The 20,947-nt window shown below is 40.5% G+C and overlaps 1 protein-coding gene across 2 annotated transcripts in view; it reads right to left on the bottom strand.

Annotated features, from left to right (window-relative positions):
* FAR2 (fatty acyl-CoA reductase 2) overlaps nt 1-20,947 on the bottom strand; it is a 149,824-nt gene that overhangs the window by 70,499 nt on the left and 58,378 nt on the right. For both annotated transcript variants that reach the window (XM_037390225.1, XM_037390226.1), the window contains exon 2: nt 12,525-12,759. In XM_037390225.1, the coding sequence (XP_037246122.1) occupies nt 12,525-12,713 (189 nt within the window). In that variant the 5' untranslated portion in view covers nt 12,714-12,759. The remainder of the gene's footprint in view (nt 1-12,524; nt 12,760-20,947) is intronic.

The following is a 20,947-nucleotide window of genomic DNA, read 5'->3' as shown; positions in this document are numbered from 1 at the left end:
CAGCAGTTTTTCTTTCAAGAAGCAAAACTAATTTACAACGGGCTAACACTAATAATGCTCTCACCCCCAGCTCCCTTAAAAGAAAACAAAAGGCCTTATACAAGCCCCCTGAAAATTACCAAAACCCAGTTTTCACACTTGGGTTCCTTGGCACAATTCAGACATTTTGATTTGTGCATGCAGTGATGCGATTCAGAACTTCACTTTTTTAAAACATTCTCTCTCATATATCTGGCAGTCCTAATGGGTTTGGTAAATGAAATAAAGAGAAGAGGCTGGATTTGCTAGGATAAACTGCAGTCAAAGGTGACCTTCAGCCAACTTTAAAGCTGTCTTTTCTGGAGAATCGATTTTAGGGTCAATGTTTTGGTGCCTAATACAATGATCAGTACCTGTATGGACAGCCTTGTAAGTGCCTCCTGGCAATCACGGCATTCTGGTGTCTAGGGATACCTTGAATTTGTTTCCATTTCTCCAGTCACAGCTCAATGCCAGAGAGTGGGAGAAGGATGATGCATGGGCCAGCTGCTCTTCTTTGCAGGCAGGACAGCTAGAAGGTCGAATGCTCTGGGCTGTGCATATCAAGATGTACCACTGTGGCACAGGTGGAGGCTCTCTCTTAAGGGTCTTAAGGCTCAGTGTATTCTCCTTCATCTCCCCAATATTCTAACAACTTCTTTTGTAGAAAGTATTACCCAGTGATCAGGTCTGAAGTTTTTGACTGGGATTTCAAAACAGAAGATTAAAGATGCTGGCCCACTATACCTAGGATTTCTTCTTAAATCGCAGTGTTTTGTTTACAAAACCCTTTTTACTTTGAAAGGTCTTCTGACATAAAATTGGTTTCAGCATCCACCGTTCAGTTACAGCTGAATAAGAAAAACCACAGGTGGGGAAGGTCAGGGTCAAATTTAGGAAAACAGAAAAACTTTCTTTAAGAAAAAAAATGGAATAAGCAGTTGGGGAAAGAATGTAATAAAATTAGACATGAAGGATGAAACATGAGTTAACTTTATATTTTGTTGAATCCCTAAATAGCAAATTCTGCTCTTTGGGTGCTGACTGATAGCTCCATTACTGACCCACTGCAGGCCAAGACGTTCCCAGCAGAGGTTGTCTGAGGATAGGTGTCCTTATTCAGCCCCGATTCAAAACAAAGAACCCAAGCCCACATATAAGCTTAGTATATGAGCAGCTCCATTGGTGTCCAAAGCAGTTCTGAAGTGCAACAGCCCAAAAAGAAATTGTGCCAGCTCACACACGTCAAAAGCCAAGCTATGGGCTCCAGCAAAATGACAAATATTGTTTAAAAACATATTTGCTGAAGGCCTTGTTGGTGAATGGGTCACTTGGCAAAACTGTGAACACAAAGCATGCTGTGCAGCTGCCTAAAAGCTCAGCTCTCTTGTGTACCCGAGCAAAACTGGGATATAGGAGAAATCGGAGGGTTACAAAGGATGCCCAACAGGACTTCTCTAATGATGTTGTTCCTTGGCCTTGATACTAGCAAAAGCTGCTGGGACATAGTTCTGTTTTCTGTTACTGATGTAAAATCTCAAGCCTGTGGAGTGGAGCTTTTCTCTTCAATGCTCTTTGTACTTTTCCTGTCCTTTTTGAAAATGCCATGCTGAACTCTTTACCATTATTCTCCCCTGCACCATATTTCTTCCATACCTCTAATGCATACTCTCCCGCTTCCTTGACTTTTACCACTTTGGATATACAGACAGTAGTGGTAGTGAAGCTGAAAGCTCTCTGCAAGGAGACTGACATTCAAAAAGGGATGATTTTCTGGACGGACAGATCTCTGACTAGCATGAAAGTAAATTTTGTGGGTTAGAGAATCTAAATCTTCCTTCTACTCACTTGCAAAATTCTAACATTAGGATACTACTTCCATTTCCAACTTGACACATAAGGTCAAGTTCAGATGCAATCACATGGGCAAAAGATGGGAGTCAGCAGTATCCATAAAATCACTGCATCTTGGTAGCTTCCAAACTCAGAAACTACCTAGCTTGCTTATCCTCCAAGGCTTTTAGGCTGGGGTCACACAGTATTGGCTTCCTAGGTACAGCAGAGTGATTAACCGCATTTGCATTCCTGTATCAAGCACTTCTTACTGTGTTTAAATTGCTATCATCTGAAGCTGAAACACTGGCAGAGAAATCAAACTCATAAATACATTTTTTCTATAAGAAACAAAATTATTCAGAGCAAAAAGAAAATCCACGACAATAACATACAACTGAAAGGACAACTGCAAATTACTTATTTGGGCCCATCATCTTTTCAAAATCCACACTTCACGAGATACTCAACCAAAGCTAAATGAAGATACCAAGAGAAATTCTATTGATTTCAGGAACTGGGCCTTGGATACAAACCAGAAAGCATGCAGGCATAAATGGAAATTCAAGCAATATTGTGGAGATCCTTTAAAGTTGTGACTCAAACTGCAATCTTAGTTTGCTAACTCCCTGAATCTCACTTTCTTCTGTAAGACACCCTTGCACATTAAATAAAAAGTATCATGAAGTAGATACAGGCTACAAGTGTTCCAAAATATCACTGCTTATAGAGAAGTAAAAATGCATTTCATTTTACATACAGTAGCAAATGCAGCCTGACTGCAACCTTTTGGCTGTTACGGACAAGAGAAAATCTTACTTTGGAGGTTTTTTTCTTAAATTGCAACATTCTAAATGTACTGCCTGCTCATCTGCTTCAAGGGCTGAACCTTTTTTATTTTGTCATTTATCAGCTGTCAGAACTCGTCACTGCAGAACATGAGTCCATTGTGTGTGAATCCCCACGTGAAATAAGCCAAAAATGGCTAGCTTAAAAGAGAGTACCTTTATACATATATGTGTGTTTGTATGTGTGCAAATGTGTATAGACTAATTGGACTGCAGAGCACAGTTCTGTGTTTACTGCATAAGAGGTTTATCCATAATGTTCCTTAGATAAAAGGAGGTCCCTGACCATCTTCTCAAAGAATTGCATAAAATTAACCATATCTTTATAAATTTAGCAGAATACTTGAATATTTATATTTAAACTTGTGCATAAGTCTCTTGTTAGCTATCTAATGTGAAACTGAGAGATTTCTCCTCTGTTTTCAGCTGTTTTTTTCTTACGTTGCATTAGCAACACATACATTAGCATAGAGTTGGCTAGAGGGATTTTTCTGAAACATTTATATGTGAGGCTCTGTATTCTGCCCTGTAAGCGTTCCTGTTTAGACCATGATCTACTGAACATTGTGAAGTGATTTTAAGTAAAAAAACAACCAATCAAAAAATCCTTTTGAAATTTGATGATTTATTGTGACTCTAGTCCAGGCTGGTGAAGTGTCGTAAGAAACCAAGAAGTAAAGATAAAAATTAAGGCCAGCTTTTAAACATCATTCTGTAGGTGGTGGGTATTTGTGTAGGATGACACGCAAGACAGAAACCATTAACTCCATTGCTGTTGCAGCCAATCAAGTAGGCGCATCGAAAGCTCGAGAAAAAGATCTTGCTAGACTCTTTGCAGAAGACATATTTTCTGTGCATGCACCTAGCAGAGATCACACGCACCTTGTGATAAGAGGCTGGAAGAGAGATGGACTTCCCGCACAGCAGGGCTGCAAAGCAGTGCTCTGCTGAGATGGCAGCTCCTGCCAGGCAGGCATCTCTGCCCAGACCCTGATGGTGGGTCACCATACTTCATGCTGGGTTTGTCTTGCAAGTACCTGAGCACCTGGACAAGCATCAGTGTTACTGTCGTTCTGCTGGTCTCAGCGGATGTGCCACATCAACACCTCTAACAGCTGTTTTGAGTGAAAATGACGCACCAGGTTTTGACACCAAAACTTTTTAATTCACAAAATGAAAGACAAACACTCTTGAAATGAACTGTGAAGCATTTTTGCTTTCAAGAAATTAATCATTTGAGAATAATTCACCTTGCTTCTACAATTTCATTTAACAGTGTGTCTGTTTTTCATGTAGTATTTTATGCCAATTAAACAATCTTGAGTTCATTGAGATTTGTTGCGTACCTATTGCAAGTAATATATAACTGGAGTAAACTGAAAAGTGCAGTCTCTTGGAAAATAAAGAAACACAGTTGACTTTACTACTGCAAATACTTCCAGGTATACAAATACCTCTGTGAAGTGCCAAAGACAGTTTGCAAAGCTGGAGCGTTAAGCTGTGAACTCTCCCCAGCAGTGACAAAACTGAAGTTTCTATTCCGTACCACCTAGCACACTTGTGACCAGTAGACAGAGCCTTGGCAGACCCCATGGCTCATCTGCATTTCAGCAGCATCACTTGTTGTAATGAAAGACAATGCATCACAGGATCAGACCATAATCATTCCTAGAGATTCCAAGGACTGTGAGTTCTGCTTTTAAGGGACAGCATCAGCAGGAACCATTTTTGATGACACTGGAGAACTGCACCTGTAAGTGACCAAAGCCTGGTGTTTCAGGGAGACATTCAGGCAGGAGTACAAGGAGAATCCATGTAATAAGGCACCCAACTTCTCCCAGTGGGAGAAGCCTTTGTGAATGGTCTAGAGAACAAGTCTTAGGAGGAGCAGCTGAAGGAACTGAGGTTGTTCAGTCTGTAGAAAAGGAGGCTCAGGGGAGACCTTATCGCTCTCTACAACTACCTGAAAGGAGGTTGCAGTGAGGTGGCTGTCAGTCTCTTTTCCCAAGCAACAAGCAATGGGACAAGAGGAAACGGCCTCAAATTGCACCAGGGGAGGTTTAGATTGGGTATTAGGAAAATTTTCTTAATTGAAAGTTTTATCAAGCATTAGACAGGCTGCCCAGGGAAGTGGTTGAGTCATCATCCCTGGAGGTATTTAAAAGACATGTAGATTTGGCACTTAGGGACACGGTTTAGTGATGGATTTGGCAGAGTTAGGTTAATGTTGGACTCGATGATCTTAAAGGACTTTTCCAGCCTCAATGGTTCTACGATTCTATAGCTAATTTGTGCTTCGAACACATAGAGATAGAAAAAATATTATTTCTGTCTTGGCCTATAGTCTGAAACTCCTGGGGACAGTCTTGTTCTGCCTCCATTGCTACTGTTAAAAGAGAATCTATAGAGTGCTCTGGAGGTCAGATTTCATGGATGGAGTTTTCCTCCTCAGAAGGAAGCACTTCAGAACTGATTAGCCCGACATTTAGCTGCCAGCAGCACTGCCCAGATGATTAACCTTCCTTGCTAATTAGCACTGGTGAGGTCACATCTGGAAAGCAGTGTCCAGTTGTGCGATCCCCAGCACAAGAGAGAGGTGGACGTACTGGTGCAAGTTCAGCAAGGTCCATGAAGATGATGAAGGGACTGAAGCACCTCTCCTGTGAGGAAAGGCTGAGACAGTTGGGACTGTTCAGCCTGAAGAAGAAAAATCTCAGGGGGATCTTACCAATGTTTATAAATACCTGACAGCATGCAGTAAAGAAAAAGGTGGAGCCAGGCTCTTCTCAGGGGTATCCAGTGACAAGACAAGAGACAATGGGTGAAAAATGAAGCACATTAAATTCTTCCTGATTATAAGAAAACACTTTTTTACTGTGAGAGTGATGGAGCGCTAGCACAGGTGCCCACATAGGTTGTGGATTCTCTCTCCTTGGGGATTCAAACCCCTGCTGGACACGGTCCTGGGCAGCTGGCTCTATCTGACCTGCTCTGAGCAGGCGTTTCAATGTATGCATTCCCATGGGCTCTCTTATCCCCTAACCTACTCTCCTTTCTGCTCATGACCTTACCAAGCTCTTCATTTGGACAGAAGGACCTTTTGTGCTTGCATAGCTATGGCTCCTGAATGCCAACATAAGGCAAATAAATTTTATCATATACCAATAGCAGAAAAGAAGGTTTCCTCTTCTCCCTCATCCCTACCAACATCCTTTTCTAGTTCTCCACTGCTTTTTTCCTCCATCTAGCTCTCAACCCCATTCTTTTCCAGATCCTTGCCCTGACTTTCACCAACGATAATGTCTACTCCTGACACTTTCCTTCTGATGCTTTTTACAAACTTTTTTTCCAAATGTTATCTCTGATAGTCTCTGCAGACCTGCTGTCTTCTCTTTTTTCCTCCAATTGTTTCTTCAGAATCTCATCCTAAATTTTCATATTACTGCAGCCTTTTATTAGTCCTTTTATCTTCTGTCTGTATTGTTTTTCTTCCATTACTAAGATCTGCACTGGTGTCACCATTGTCATAAACTTATCCCCTTACTCTACTGTTCCTGACCCACTTCTCTCTGCCATCTCTAAGCTTAGTGGACACCTCTCCTTTTGGATATCTTGATGTTCATTGTAACCAAAACATAAGTCCTTGCTTTAGCAGTATCACCAACTCAGTATTTAACTGCTTCCACTCTCTGTCCCTGGATGTCTAATTTGCATCACAGTCCTGTCACCTGCATTTTCTCTCTTGCTTCATGAAAAAAGATGCGGGCTTACGTTTTGATACCTCCCCTCATTTTTTCATGTGAGCTTTTGTATGGACGTAGAACCTTGCAGAAGAAGTTTGTGGTTTTGCAAAAGGAATATGGACACAGCAACACATTTTCAAATATGCAAGCATTTTAAAACCGACTGTTGATCTGAGGTGCTCCATTTTTAACATTTCTAAATTAAAGTATCCCAAAGGGAACCAGTCTGCAAAAGGGCACTGAGATGAATCAGAATCACTGGAAAATGTTAGCAAAGGAATTTATTATATACAGAAAAGTATAGTTATTATTATTTCTAATACTGACATTAGTCACATAGAAGTGTAACAAAACGGGCATAGCAGACAAGATTTAGGGTTGTTCTAAATCCGTAACTCTGAATGCATCTGTGATCAACTTACCAGGTGGAGAAATTCTAAATGACTGTGCAGCATCCATGTGTACTCAGTAGTGATGGAAACTGCATTATGACTATGAAACACTGCAATGAGCCTATTTTCTCTGGAAATTGCCTCAGTCACACAAAGACATTCTTTCTTCCTCAGAAGACTTCGGCCTGAATTTATCTGATGGATGCAATGGAGGACACCATTTCAACCACCACGGTTTCTCCTCTGACATCTGAGTATGCATTAAAAAAACACAAAAAACCCATGCCATTTCCACCTAGCTGCACCTCCAGCACTTCTGCAGAATGCGGTCTGTGCTGTCTGTGCTGACTGACATGCAAGCGCAAAGGAGAAAGGAACTATAGGAAACAAAGCTCTGCTGACGCTGATTGATAAGAAGATGGGCCTTTGTGCTTCTCAGCTTCTCCATTAGCCTCCTGGTAGCAATGGCTTTGCATGCAGAACAGATGAAAGAGTAGTTAGGTCTGCCAGATCTCCCAACTTAGCTGAAAGCTGACAGGTAAGATTCTACACCCTTAGTCATGACACGGGTTGGATGTCCATCAAATGAGGAGAAGCTGTCACCATACCAGGCTGCAGCTTTGGCACAGCACCCAGAAAAGGCAATGCCATTGCACTTTGCTTGTTCCAGATGCCCATGTGCCAGCAGAGCCTAAAGCCAAGGAGCAGCAGCAGCAGCATGGCTGCAAGCATCCAACAGCAGAAAGTAACATGAGTGAGTGTGGAGCTCAGGACTAATGGTGGCTTCTTTTTTGTCCAGTGTGAAAGGTTAACTTGCTGGAAGCACCAGCTGTCTTGCTGGCCCTTCCTTGTGCTTTAGGACACAGGCTATTAGCTGCTAACATATAAAGCAAAATCTTACCAGCCTTCTTCAAACAGAAACACAAATTGGAGAAGAATAAGAAATGAAATGAAACAAGGCAACAGATGGCATTAGCTTAGGAAAGAGGAACAGGATGGTTCAAGCCCCCTGCCTGCATTCGTGTCAGTTATGTTACTGCCCTTAAGATTTAGCTCCTCTCTACCACATGGATGACAAATCATGAGGTCAAGTACGAAACAAGTTTTTTGTTAAAATGAGAGATTTGTTCCTTAGGTACACAAATACCAGAGTTATTTCTGTTAATTTACTGACAAAAGCGAGGGAAATCTAAAATAATAAAACAGAAAACATCTTCAGCTCAGTTTTGCTCCAAGTAGCAGTTTCCAGACCTCTTACTGAATAGTGGGATTCTGTTCCATCAACCAGAGAAAGTAATTAATCTGAGCCAGGTACTGATCCATGCACCACTGTAGTAGTTGCAGCAGATGTAGGGGATGCTGTTCCAGAGGGAGTGACACTGGACTGGTTTGGCATGGAGAACCTTTACTGCTTATGGTGATGAGCAAGAGCGTGAGCAAGGGAGTGGAGAAAGGCATAGTCAAGGGAGGTAGGAAAAGAGAAATCTGGCATGATTTGGTGAAATTTGTAGGTCTAACAAAGGGTCTTGCTGTATGTTTGCTGATAAGCATAGCACACTTGACAAGGAAATACTGAAGAGGCAAAAGTGTCTGCTAACGCTGAAATTCTGCTGTTTCCAGTAGTCAGTCCCATCACACTGCGTAGTTCCAGACAAAGCTTTGCAGGGAAGAGATGGTCTATCTGTACCATCCAGTGTAACTATAAGGGTTAACCGTAAGGGTTAACTGGCTGGACAATATGAAAATGCGGTAGCATTTTACAGTGTTTCTGATCACACCCAGCAATATCTGTTCCCCATTTTCAGCAGCCTCACAGCCTCCCCGTTTTTCCTCTGAATTATAAGAGACGTTAACAAGAGTTTTCCACTCCCCACTTTGACTGATCTTTCTAATTAGGAGCACTGAACAAACAGATCGGAGAAACAGCCTGGCAGCAGCAAGAGCCTGGGTTCACTGCACACAGGGCATGGAAAATGCTCTGCTCTCCCAGGGACAACGTGAAAGCTACAACCAGTGACTCAGTGTTAGCCCAGTAACTGCTCTCCAGGGAATCTGAGACAACTCCTCCAAGCATTCCTGCCTATTTTTGCACACAACAAAAAAAACACTCTTTGAAAGAATTCCCTACCTCTGATAAATATACACCTCCCATCAACTAATGATTAAACAGTTCTGTCGAGCTTTGCCTTGTGATCCACATCTACGGACACAACCAGGGTGAAGCCAAAACTGAATTATTTTTTTTTTTTTGTGTAACAGCTGTGCTCTGTGCCATGCAGACATGGCATTTCATTAAGCACAGGGTAATAGCCCGATTCCCTTAGGGACTCACTGCTGGAAAATAGAACATCTCCTTTCATAAATAGGCAAGGTCACCATGCACCACACAGTTGTCAATGCACATGCTCATTTTGGAGTTGAAGCTGAGATAATTGAGTATCCGTTCATTATGGTTCATATTAACGCAATAACACGTCTTCACGTAAAACTAATTTTACAAGATCTGAGGAAAACCAGCATTATATTACATTTCCATGCCATCTGTTCAGCTGCTCCAGAATACAGTGGAAGAAATCTGATTTATGCCCAATTTTTTTATATTTTACTCTTCATCTTGGATTTAGAATTTGAAAAATTCTATGTAATAAACATTTGAAAAGTTTGAAAAGTACAAATGAAGATATTTTGCCCCTTCATAGTCCACCACCCTTTTGTAAATTACAGTTGTTTTTTTATTTAACAGGAGTTGTCTTCCAGCATACTCACTTGTACACACTGTGAACAAGAGTTCACAAATGTGACATCTCAAAGTTTAAAACCCCTGTAGTTATAATGATAGAAACCACAAAAAATTTGCAGATCTATATGAAGAGAGATCAAAATTATAGGCCATTTATTTCAAAATACCAAGTACTACCAAAAATCAGGAGTGCCCAGAGGACCTTACCTGAAGAACCTAAGCATTATGCAGCGCAACTAATTCCTGCCAATCTACTCTGCTTTCAACTTACTTCATCCCAAATACTATTTTTATCTGTTTGTCTAGAGTATTTAGAAGCTGGCAACCTCTTTTTCTCTGTTCCTCTGATTCCTGGGATGCTTCCCTTCTGGATGTGAAAATGAGAAATTCCAGAGGATAATAAGTGGTCAAAGCATAACGTAATAGAATAAAAGAGTTACCTTTGAAGTGAATGTGTGGTTGGTCAGTAAAGAAGATTATATAGGTAGCATACGGAAACAGAAATATTTCTCGTAAACCCAGATACAAATACTGTATTGCATTAAATCCAACGGTTCATGGGGGAGAAGAATAATTATGCAGTAGAGATTAGAAATTCTATACGTACACGTAAGGAAGAGAAGCGATTTTATTCTGAATTTTCCTGTGTATTCTTCATCAGAGATTATGATCAGGAATGTCAAATGCAAATGTTGCCTGAAGACTAGGAATAAGCTTTTTCTGCATTTTTATTTGTTATATAGCTCAAGGATTTCCCCAACTGGAGAATGAAAACCACAACTGTAAATGAAAATGTAGTGTCTAGACTATGTCTTAAAGACATACAGCAAACAACTGGAAACAATCCACAAAAATGTTAACAATAATGTTTTCATCTTCCGTGACATTAACAGTTACTGGAATTAACAGTTTCACTTCTAGGAAAAAACCAAAGGCTGTCAACAATTTCACATGGAAATAACCTTTGAAGAGTCAGGTTTCTGCCTTAGGGAAGTATTTTTGCCTTATTTTTAAAAGATCAGCATCAAAAAGACACTTTCTTCCTTGAAGGGACCTGATGAGTTGCGACCATACCCCTAGAGTTTTTTTCTTTTCAAGGCTGCAGCCACCTTAGAGACTTGCCTTCTTTTGTTCATTTGAACCACACCAAGCAGGCTGCTGAAGGTTCAAGGAGAGGTTATCAAGTCTTGTTTGCCATTGGCATGTTTAAAATTGCTGACACATGCTAAGAAAAAAAGGGTTCACCTAGAACAGCTGCAACAATAAAACAGTTACTGGGGAGCCTCACCTAGAGCTAACACCAGCACCAAGCTGTGCTGGCAAACTGCACAGATTAGCCAGTAATATTTATACATAAATGCAAAAAAATAAAAAAGCTTACAGAAGTCCTGAAAAATGGTGAGGTTTGTCATTTTCTTAGTGGTTAAAAAAAAAAAGAAAAGGCAAAACTCCCTTGCAAACACACCATATTTTGTTGTTGCATGATGAAAACCAGTATCCACAGTCTTCAGTGATAAAGCTGTAGAAATAGCTAAAAAATGTTCATTCAAAGGAAAAGTAATGAAAAATTGTGTACTTGACAGAATTGCAAAAAGCAACCAATGTGATGGTTTCCTTTCATATCACTCACAAATTTTCCTGAACATGAAAATAACCGACCCTTCGTAGAAAACACACACACAAAAAATCAAACTCTGTTGTTGGACATACTTAAGATTTTCCTGGCTTGATGCCTCAGAACATTAGAAGGGAAAATGCATGCTTTCTCCCAGACCTACTTGTCTCTAAGTAAGTTATCTGAAGACCTATTTTACCTCCGACTCCAGCAGGAGGAGGAGCACTTTTCCAGTCAAGTCTTGTTCAAAGTTTTAGACCAATACTCTAAAGATACATTGACATTTCTCAGATTAAATCCAAGGAAATCCTTGCCTACTAAGGCCAGATCTGTCCCTTCCCCTCATTTCACATCACCTACGTACAAATCCACACTAGCAGTAAACATTAGCTTGAACTCTCTGGCACTTATAGCTGGAGGAGTCTGAGCAAGTTCATGACCTCACCACTGGACTAAGCTCCTGAGGACCTTGAGGACCCTGAGGTCCTCAGGCCAAATCCACTCTAAATAACTGGTCTAGCAGTTTCTCCTTACAAATCTTTACATTAAATGCAGCAATGGGCTTTGACATTCTTCTTGACACTAGAGATCTGGATTTCCTCACTGGGGTGGCAAGCTAAAAGTTCAGCAGAAACAAGCTGTATGGGTGGAGGTCACAGAGGTCTGTTCTTCAGCTCACAGGTCTGACTTAGCCTTTGTGTTCTGCTGCAAGCAACCTTGGAAAACACTCCTTTGGAATGCAGCAGTATTTTATTACTTCATAACTAAGGTTAAACTGGAGCTGACAGCAGAAGGTGGCAGATGCCCTACTGTACTGCAGCGATGCACAGCCCACTTTTGTTTTATGAAATAAATTCAATGCCCCAATAAGGGCAAGGAGGAGGTGAGATGGGCTCACACTCAGTTTTATTTTTGAATGGTAATGTTTGAATATCGAGCTTTGAAAGTGGAGGAGGAAAAGTGTTCATGAAAGCAAAATGCTGCTCTTGTTGCAAAAAGGTAATTTGCTAAAGTAACATGCTTTTCAAAAAATTAATTCTCAAGAATCAGCAATGCAAAAAGGAATGAAAACCATTACATCACTACAATGTGAACTGCTGCATCACCTATCAAAATCAGACAGATCCAGGTTCATTTATGTACAATTTTTTTGCTTGAGACACAACAAAAATATATAACGGTTACAGCAGAAGATGGTATTTTGTTCTCCATGAACTGCAAAAAAGTTATAAACTTTTCTAAACTGCAGAGAAACTAAAGAAAAGCAGAAGTCCTTTGCTTCACCCAGCTAAACAGATTTTAGATTAGACTCTAGAATAAAATACTGAAACTTACCTTGCATTTCAACATGTTGGCCACTCTCTCTTGCATTGATTGTCCAGCCTTTGGCCTGACAAGTATATAAACTGCTTTCACTTCAGGGCTGGAGCGCAGAAGCTTTTCCACCAGTACTTTGCCCATGAAACCTGTAGCTCCTGTGATAAGTACGGTCTTCCCATTGTAATAAGCTGAGACTGAAGACATGGTGTTTTCTTGTTCTGTCCTTCCTTCAGCTTCCTGCAGGACGTACCTGAGAAGATGCAGAAATAATGTTTTAAGGGATTTTGAGTCAAGACATAGACCAGTCTGAGATTACCCTTCCTAGTCAGCTACGGCAGCTCACATTAGTTCAGTCAATGGCAATTTTAAAGATGATTTTTTTAGAAGCCTTTATTAAGAAAATAAACCACAAAAATTAAAAACAGTAAGCAGAGAAGCTGAACAAACCAAGCTCTGTCTTATCCTCCACACTACACCACAGCTGCACCCTGCAGTCAGTTTAGAGCACAGCTTGTGCTGTCCAAGACTCCTAGCACTAGACGCTCACTGCGGTGTTGAATAGCATTTATCTCCTACACTGCGAAGTGGCAGTCATGAAGATATGCAGCTATTATCCCTACAAGACAAAGCTGAAACAGATCTCCTCACAAACACTGCAGGTACAAATGCTGCATTTCCCACTTCATTTCCACTGTGCCAAGCTGTTGGATTTGTTGTCAGCCATCACTCAGTAATGCGCTCAATCTTTTCCTGTTGTCTTGTCTTGAAATACAACCATGAAGAAAGCTCTTCTTCATGGAAGAGACAGTGCAATGACATTGCTCTGCAAGACTGCAATACCATACTCCTGTGTGCAGGTCATCACCCATTACTGGCTGTTAAGGCCAAAATTCATCCCACTGAACTCTAAGGAGCATAGATGTCATATGCTTTCTCTGGAGAGCTGAGGTTGTTTGAACTGCCCTTTGGAGGTCCACCGACTATATAAGGGGGCTGACATGACTAGGCTCCCACACAAAATGTCCCAGTTAATTGTTTTAATTAGATACAGTGGTTTCAGGCCTACATGTCCCCAGCCATCCCCAATTCAAACTCTAAGTTGATTAAATGACAAACAAAGCTGGGCTGAATCCTCTTGGAATAGCCCCTCTCTCTATGAGACTAATGGAAAGAAAAAAACACCTGCTGTCTTTGAAGTGCTGCAGATCACAGCACACACAAACTGCTTACATTGCAAGGAAAAGGCTCATAAAGAGTGTAAATAAATGTTTTGGAAAAAGCCTAGTAAATTTGAAACAAAAAGAAACAAGAAGTGTAGAATGCTGTCAATCAAGTATTCAAGAACAAGATAATGATCTGCAGGTACCCCAGAAAACCTCTTCCTCCTGCAGAAACTTTAGAAACGCTCTTGTCCATTTCACATCTCTCAACATGATGTGACTCAACTGCATGCTAATAAAATGCAAATACATCAAAACAGAAATCCAGTATTTGCTGCATTTTTGCAGTCTTCCAAGATTCCCTGTTCTCAGCAACACTTGCATTTCTGAAACCTAGTAGAACCATGCAGGGACAGTGAAGTAGTCTAACAGAGCAAAACCCACAAGCCTTCATACAGAAAGCTATATAATGAATTCTTGGCTTGGACCAACACAAATGAACAACACCAAAGAGTTTAGAGTACTGTAAGAACCTTGGGTACATGTGATGGTAGGTTAAATTCGCTTCACCACATGGGACCATAAAAGAAATACAGCTTGTCCTACAGCCCCTCCTTCCTCAGGATGGAGTGAGGTATCTTGCCCCAGAAAACTGGCCACCAGCTATGTGAATCAAGAGAAGTACCATGGGTCAACCCTTACAAGGGTTGCGTCCACTGAAACATCCAGCAATGTGCTCAGCTAGACTGCGATTCCCAAGGTGTTACCTCTCACAACAGTGAAAAGTGATCCACAGTCTGTGTTGATATGCTATCATTATCTGGGTCTACAACTGATGCATCTACCCAGACCTGACTTTGCATCCCTACCGATCCACCAGTTTTCGCAGTCACTGTGCGGCTACATGGAAACATTGAATGTGCATTTCTAAATGACACGTACACATGAACCAGGCGCTGAAGCCCAACAACATAATGCTCTTCTTTCCCAGTGCTGCCAGGGACTGCAGTACATAGGACCAAACAAATGAAAAAAACCCCAAATTTCTTCATCCATAACAAATCATCAGGTGTGCATCCAATTTAGAAAGTGGGTCAAGCAGAATAACTTCTGAGGGACGGACACTATTTTATAAATTAATAGCTGTGGGTATTCTGGCTCAGTGAATTTGGGTATTAGCCTACTTTCAGACATGGCCTAGATTATAATTTAAATGAATGCAGCAGGCTCATCTAGGCCTATTAAAATCCTGTTCTTATTAAAGAGCTGGCCACTTGGGAAGTTAAACAAACAGTTTAAACTATTAGATAATTAACATAACAAAATGTCACATCTCATTCAGGTTAAGAAAATGAGTGACATTGGAAGAGAGGAACTTGCAGAACCTGCAAGTGTGTGAAAGGCTGTGTGAGTCCAAAAGCAGGTATTAGTTTGGCCAGATTAAGATGGACATGACAAAAGACTTAAGAAATTTGGTACAACACATGCCCTGCAAAACAGAAAAATTAAGCAGAGAAATCCTTAGTCACTACAGCCCGTACAAATTCTACTGAACGTAAGGAAATGAAAAGGTGAAATATAAGACCACTTCCAGTCACTGCATACTTGCTTTGAACTCATATTCAGAAGATTGTACCTACCTAACCTCACCTAATACTCTGCTAGAAAAACGGTACATTTATAAAGCACTTTGCACCACAAACCTGGAGATTACTAGTGTTTAACAGGAATTACTTTCCTTCCCACATTTCAGCAGTTGAGAACATTTCTAACCTGCATCACGAAAACATTAGTGCTTCGCACGATAGTTGTAAACTACTGCAAAAATAACTGTTAAGATTTCCAGATGTGGATATCAATCTATTATGTTGTTTCATTTGGGTTCTGTTTGAGTTATCCAAATGGGGCTTCGTTTGTTTTGGCCCCACGTTCAATACCTAGTAGAAGAGTTTAAAAAAAAAAATAATCACACTACTTTAAAGTATCCCTAAAATTAGCTGAGCAGCCACATTTCATTAAGTATTTCTGGCAAGGACTACATACACATAACTGACGTTTTTTCCCCATGTAGTCTAAGACCATTTTGAATGTTTGACTCCGAAAAGTCAGGAAAACAATTGCATCTCCCGAACCATTCTGGTATGACAAAAATGGAAGCACCAAACACAGCCACAGAAGAACTTAATTTCTAAGGCAATCTGCTGTTCCTCTTGATTAATGGCTTAACCCTATAGGGGTCACATCCTTTTTATTTTCTATAATAAAGCAGTCCAAGTCAGGCAGCATATAGCTCACAGGGCCAGTTTCAGAGTTGGATCCGGTTGCTCAGGGCCTCATACACAATAAGAAACCATAAGGAATGCGATGGTGTTTGCTTATTACGGGATCAGATTTGTGTCTTCTTGCAGTACATTTTTTCCTCTTTCCTAAGTTAGCTTTAGAAGAAAATACAATAATTTGTACCCATCTGATGCCTTGCTAATTATTGGCAAAGAAAATCTGTGAATTTGTTTAAAGTGCACAAACACATTTATGTTTTGAGGTCATGACACAAAAGCCACAGTGCTGCAATCTGCTGTGTTCAGACAGATCCCTGAATCTCCACTAGCCAAGCAAATTTAAAGAGGCTTTTACTAGGTTCCAAATTCAAAAGCAGATTTCAGTTTATATTCAGGATTGCTAAAGATACTTTCCTTTCAACGTAGTCTTGACTTGACTTTATTTTTCAGAACCAGCTTTGGTTTTTTTTAATATTTAAGAGTGTGATTTTATAACAAAATTTATTCTTCTCTGTTTCTATTGATTATGCTTAGACTTTGTAAAGAAAGTACTGAAAAAGTTACAGAGATTTTAAGGAACCAGAGGATTTCTAAGGTTGAGGGGTGTGATGCAAGTAATGACTGTTGACCTGACCCTTTGGATGTCAGCTTCAAAATATAGAGAACTACATGCATGCCTCTGACTTTTTACGCTCAGTCAAATGAAGAAAAGTTGTTTCCTGCAGAAGCTTATACTTTGCTTTTCATTTTAAGGAATAAGGAGTCAGTACTGGGCATTGACTATTTCCCAGTCAATTAAGCTGCAAGGCATTAAGTGTCTGGTAAGAGAAAACCATTCAAAGTCTGAACCAGTCAGTCTCACAGCAGGTGCAGTGAGCTGACCCTGACTGAGGCAAAGAAGAATAAAGACCGTTTCAGAGCCTGAGGTTCCTGACTCTTCCAAAGCTGACTGAAGGTGAGAAAGCCACTGAATTGTGGAGAAAAGCCCACACAAGGGCTTCTTGAAGCACAATTCAAGTGAGTAATTACAGGCAACCCTGACAGTTTAGGCACTGATCGGAGCAGGAAAGTAATCACTGATGCCATCTGAATTACTGAATGCAGCGTCTTTGCAGCAGTATGGAACTCACTGATGCTGACTCATCTTCAACCACAGCATGAAAAAAACCCCACCTTTTGGATAGTCAGCCAGGAATCACACGAAGCATCTCTGCAAACACAAGTACCCGAGCTGCTTTAAGGGTAGAGCTCTGTTGCTGATGCCTGTAACAGTCTCCTCTGGATCAGACACAGAGGACGGTCTACAGTGCTGTGTTACAAACAAAGCCATGATCTTGTGCCAGGGGCATATGTCAAAGGACAAGCAAAGAGAAAGGTGGGAATCCTACCAACATAATACTGTCCTCCTGCAAAAGAAAACCCTCACATCCTCAACAGAAAAAAGAGAGCTTTCCCCCACCAAGAGCAGATACGCTTGAGCTGGTATTTAACAAAACAAATACACGGTACTCATCTTGGACATACCTTAATGATGCCAAATCTGCATTCAGATTACAATGGTGTAATGCCAGGAGTTAGACTGCTATCAGAGCCATGGCAGCGGGAAGGAAAATGCATAGCTGAACCTCACTGCCTGCTGCTACTGCCTTTGTCCAGAGCAGGTCTGTGGCTGCAGGGTGCTAACAAGAGATGGCAAAATGGAGCACGAGCAACGAAGGATGGGTAGACAGGAACATGTTAATATTTCTCTATGGTTTGGATCACTACTGAGATTTCTGTGCCCTACTCAACTAGGACAGTGGCCATTTCAGAAGCTTATCTGTTGAGATACTTGCCCTTTCAACTCAACTGCATAAAATGAAGAAGAAAAAAAAAAAGAGATATATTTAGTTTTGTGCAAAAGCAAAAGACTGTATGCCTGTAAATATACATCTAGATTCACGAACAGCCTCTCTGGCATCTCCTTCTACTTAGTCTGTTTTTGATGAGTTTTCTCATGTCTGGTGCATTTTCACAACTTTATGCAGGGATGTGATTTCTGCAAACAAGAGGGTCGGGCTGTTCAGATGAGTCATTTAGACATCATATTAAATGTAATGAACAAGCTTCACTAAAATTACAATTAATGACAAATAACATTTTTTTTAAAGAAAGCTACAGACAGCAAAGCTCCTTTAAGACAAAGTAATTTTTGCCACTTTCTGAATATAAAATTTTGATCTTGGGTACAAATATTCAATCATACATAAGATAGTCAACTTTAATCAGAATTTTGGAGGAGTCATAATTAACCTGGCACATGCAGAAAAAGAAAATTCCATCTGTCGCTTTGCAGAACTTGTACAGCTGAGGCCAGAAGAAGCAATATAAAGTGGTCACAGACTACTTCAATCTCATCAGTTTGCTTCCTCAGTCTATTAATTATTTTATGAGTTTAAAATAGACTGAACACTGGGGATGCCTGAGCAATGTATCTTCATATAATTATTTTCTTTTTCATTTTTTGCCCCAGGATGTGTGACAGAGACTCCACAAACTATGCACATAATTACAATACATAAAGCATTTCTTTTTAATATGTGTTCTTTGCTTGAAAGTGTTTGTGATTTCTTGTTAGTTAATCATCATCAAGCAAATAATCTCATGACTATGACTGTAGCAGGAACCACCTGATCTTTTCACTTCAGTGGCCAGTAAAGGTGGATACTTGAACAACAAACAGTTTTCCTCCAATGCTAATGCATATATAGCAATTATATGGTTTGAAGCAAATCAGTATAAACAGCAAGGACAGCATGTACATGGAGGAAGAGGCAGGAATAGTGTTAAAAGTTCAGTATCTGCACACTGACTCCTATGAAGCAAAGTCCAGTCTGAAACAAAGCAACCTCCCAGCCTTCTGATTCCTGGAGTAACAGAATGCTCCATTCCCATTCCAGGCTTAAAGAATAAAAATTAAAAAGATAAAAATGCAATAAGCATCTCTATGTTTATGTGCTGGCACTAGAAACATGGAATATCACAGCATCTGTCGATTCACAGTGAAATCTCAGGTGTATGCAGGTGCATTAGTTGTGCACGCTCTATCATTTGAGATGCTTTATATGGATGTCAAGGTTTTGTTGAGCACCAGGCTCTGCTTCAGAGATTTCACAGCTTATTTTTAGCCCCAGGACATCTGGAAGTAATAGAGCATGCTGTGGCCTTACAGTCACAGAGCAGAGTCCCAAACCATGCATGCCCAGCAATAGCTGAAGTAGTGACTTGCTTTTCATCACAGTGACTTAAGTCCTGGCTTCTTGGTAACACCAGTTTACGTCACTCAGCTCCACTGATTTGATGTTCTGGGCCAAACTCACAATCAGGGTAGTTCCACTGCAATGACCAATGTTTCAGGTAGGGTTAACATGAATTAGCTTAGATTTGAGCCTTTATATTTAAAATATTTTCTGCTTTCTCAGTAATCAGTAACAGTGACTCAGAATGGAAAAGGGCTGCATTTCAACACTGACAACATTTTTGACAACGCTGCTGCTAACACAAACAAGCAGACAGTACCAACAATGATGCACTGAAGTTACATAATATATTTTCGAAGGTCTCCAGGCACATAGAGATCTGTGTAGTACACGATGTTTGGGAAGAGGTAGGGGAAATTGTACTGATGCCAGAAAATGCTAGAAAATAAAGCAAAGAGGATGTTAAAATGGCTGATAGAGGCACAAATTAAAAATCCTTACCATTTGCTAAACTTCCATAGTTATTTTATAGCACTAACAACCTAACAACAATTACAAACTGGCAACAGTAAACCTTCTCTCACTTTGCTACAGAATTAAAAGGAAGGTCATAATCCATCCTTTGTACAGGCACTACAGATGCTAATACGGTGCAAAGAAAGAAAATCCTGTGGTTCGAAGATGGGCTCATTTACAGCCAGACTGAACTCCTGATGATAATCCTCTTTACAAAAGAGATTTTGCTCTAACCAATTTACACCAAATATAAATGTTGTTGCTAGAAGCCTGAAGGTTGAATCAGTTTTCTTCAGCTAATAAACTTCAAATCATTTTTTGTTTGCCATAACAGCACACCCAAGTAGCAACAAGCAAGGAGAAACTATCATTGCTCCCAGAAATCCTTCATGACTTGAAAAATGACTGGTTTTGCAATCCATTTAATGTATAACAGTTAAATCTAAAGAGACGGTGCAGTGTGACAGCATAATTAAGAGCCAGAGACAACAAGCAGCATGCACAGCTGGATCTTGCAAACTACTGAATGTTACATGACATGCACACAGAGTCTCCTTTGGAAAGCACTGGGAGTTGTAGCTTCTGGTCTAGAGATCTGCCCACAGAATCGGATGCAGGGCTAAAGCTTGAATTTCAAGATCTGGTCGTTGCTTAAGCATTACCTGTACAGTTCACAGATTGTCTGACTCTTCTAAGGAGCTCAAACTGTTCAGCCACCATTAAGAATTAGAGAAGAGTGAACGAAGCACAAGGCCCACCAATGTAACACAACCCAGGAGGAGCCTCTTGACTTTTTAGTGAAACCTGTTAGTCTGTCTCCATCTCACTATGTTCACTCTAAAATTGATGAAAAGGAGCCTGTAAGCATTTTAGAGCTAAGACAGGGCAACTGTGGTAAGGACATACCTACGTGAGTGATATTCAAGAACAAATATTTCTCAGTAGCTCGGATATGGATATATTCTGCCTCACCCCTATATAATTAGTGTACTAGCAGGAACAGCACCTCCCAGAGACATCAAAGGAGCAGCTTCTGCAGGCTCCTTTCAGTATCACACAGGTCAGTATCTGTACCCATTCACCCTTTTTTTTTTTAGCTGTGTTCACTTAGAGCTGGCTGTTGCAAAGCCATTGAGCAGGTTACAGGATCAAAGCTATAGGGCTGTGCATAAATCAAGACTAGAAGAGAGTTTCTGCTTTGCCTCAGCATAATTAAATACAGACATTCTAAGTCAGAGCACTTC

This window comes from Falco rusticolus, chromosome 5 (genome assembly GCF_015220075.1).
Source record: "Falco rusticolus isolate bFalRus1 chromosome 5, bFalRus1.pri, whole genome shotgun sequence".
NCBI lineage: Eukaryota > Metazoa > Chordata > Aves > Falconiformes > Falconidae > Falco > Falco rusticolus.
The sequence above is the reverse complement of the archived record's forward strand: the minus strand, read 5'-3'. Positions and strand labels throughout refer to the sequence as shown.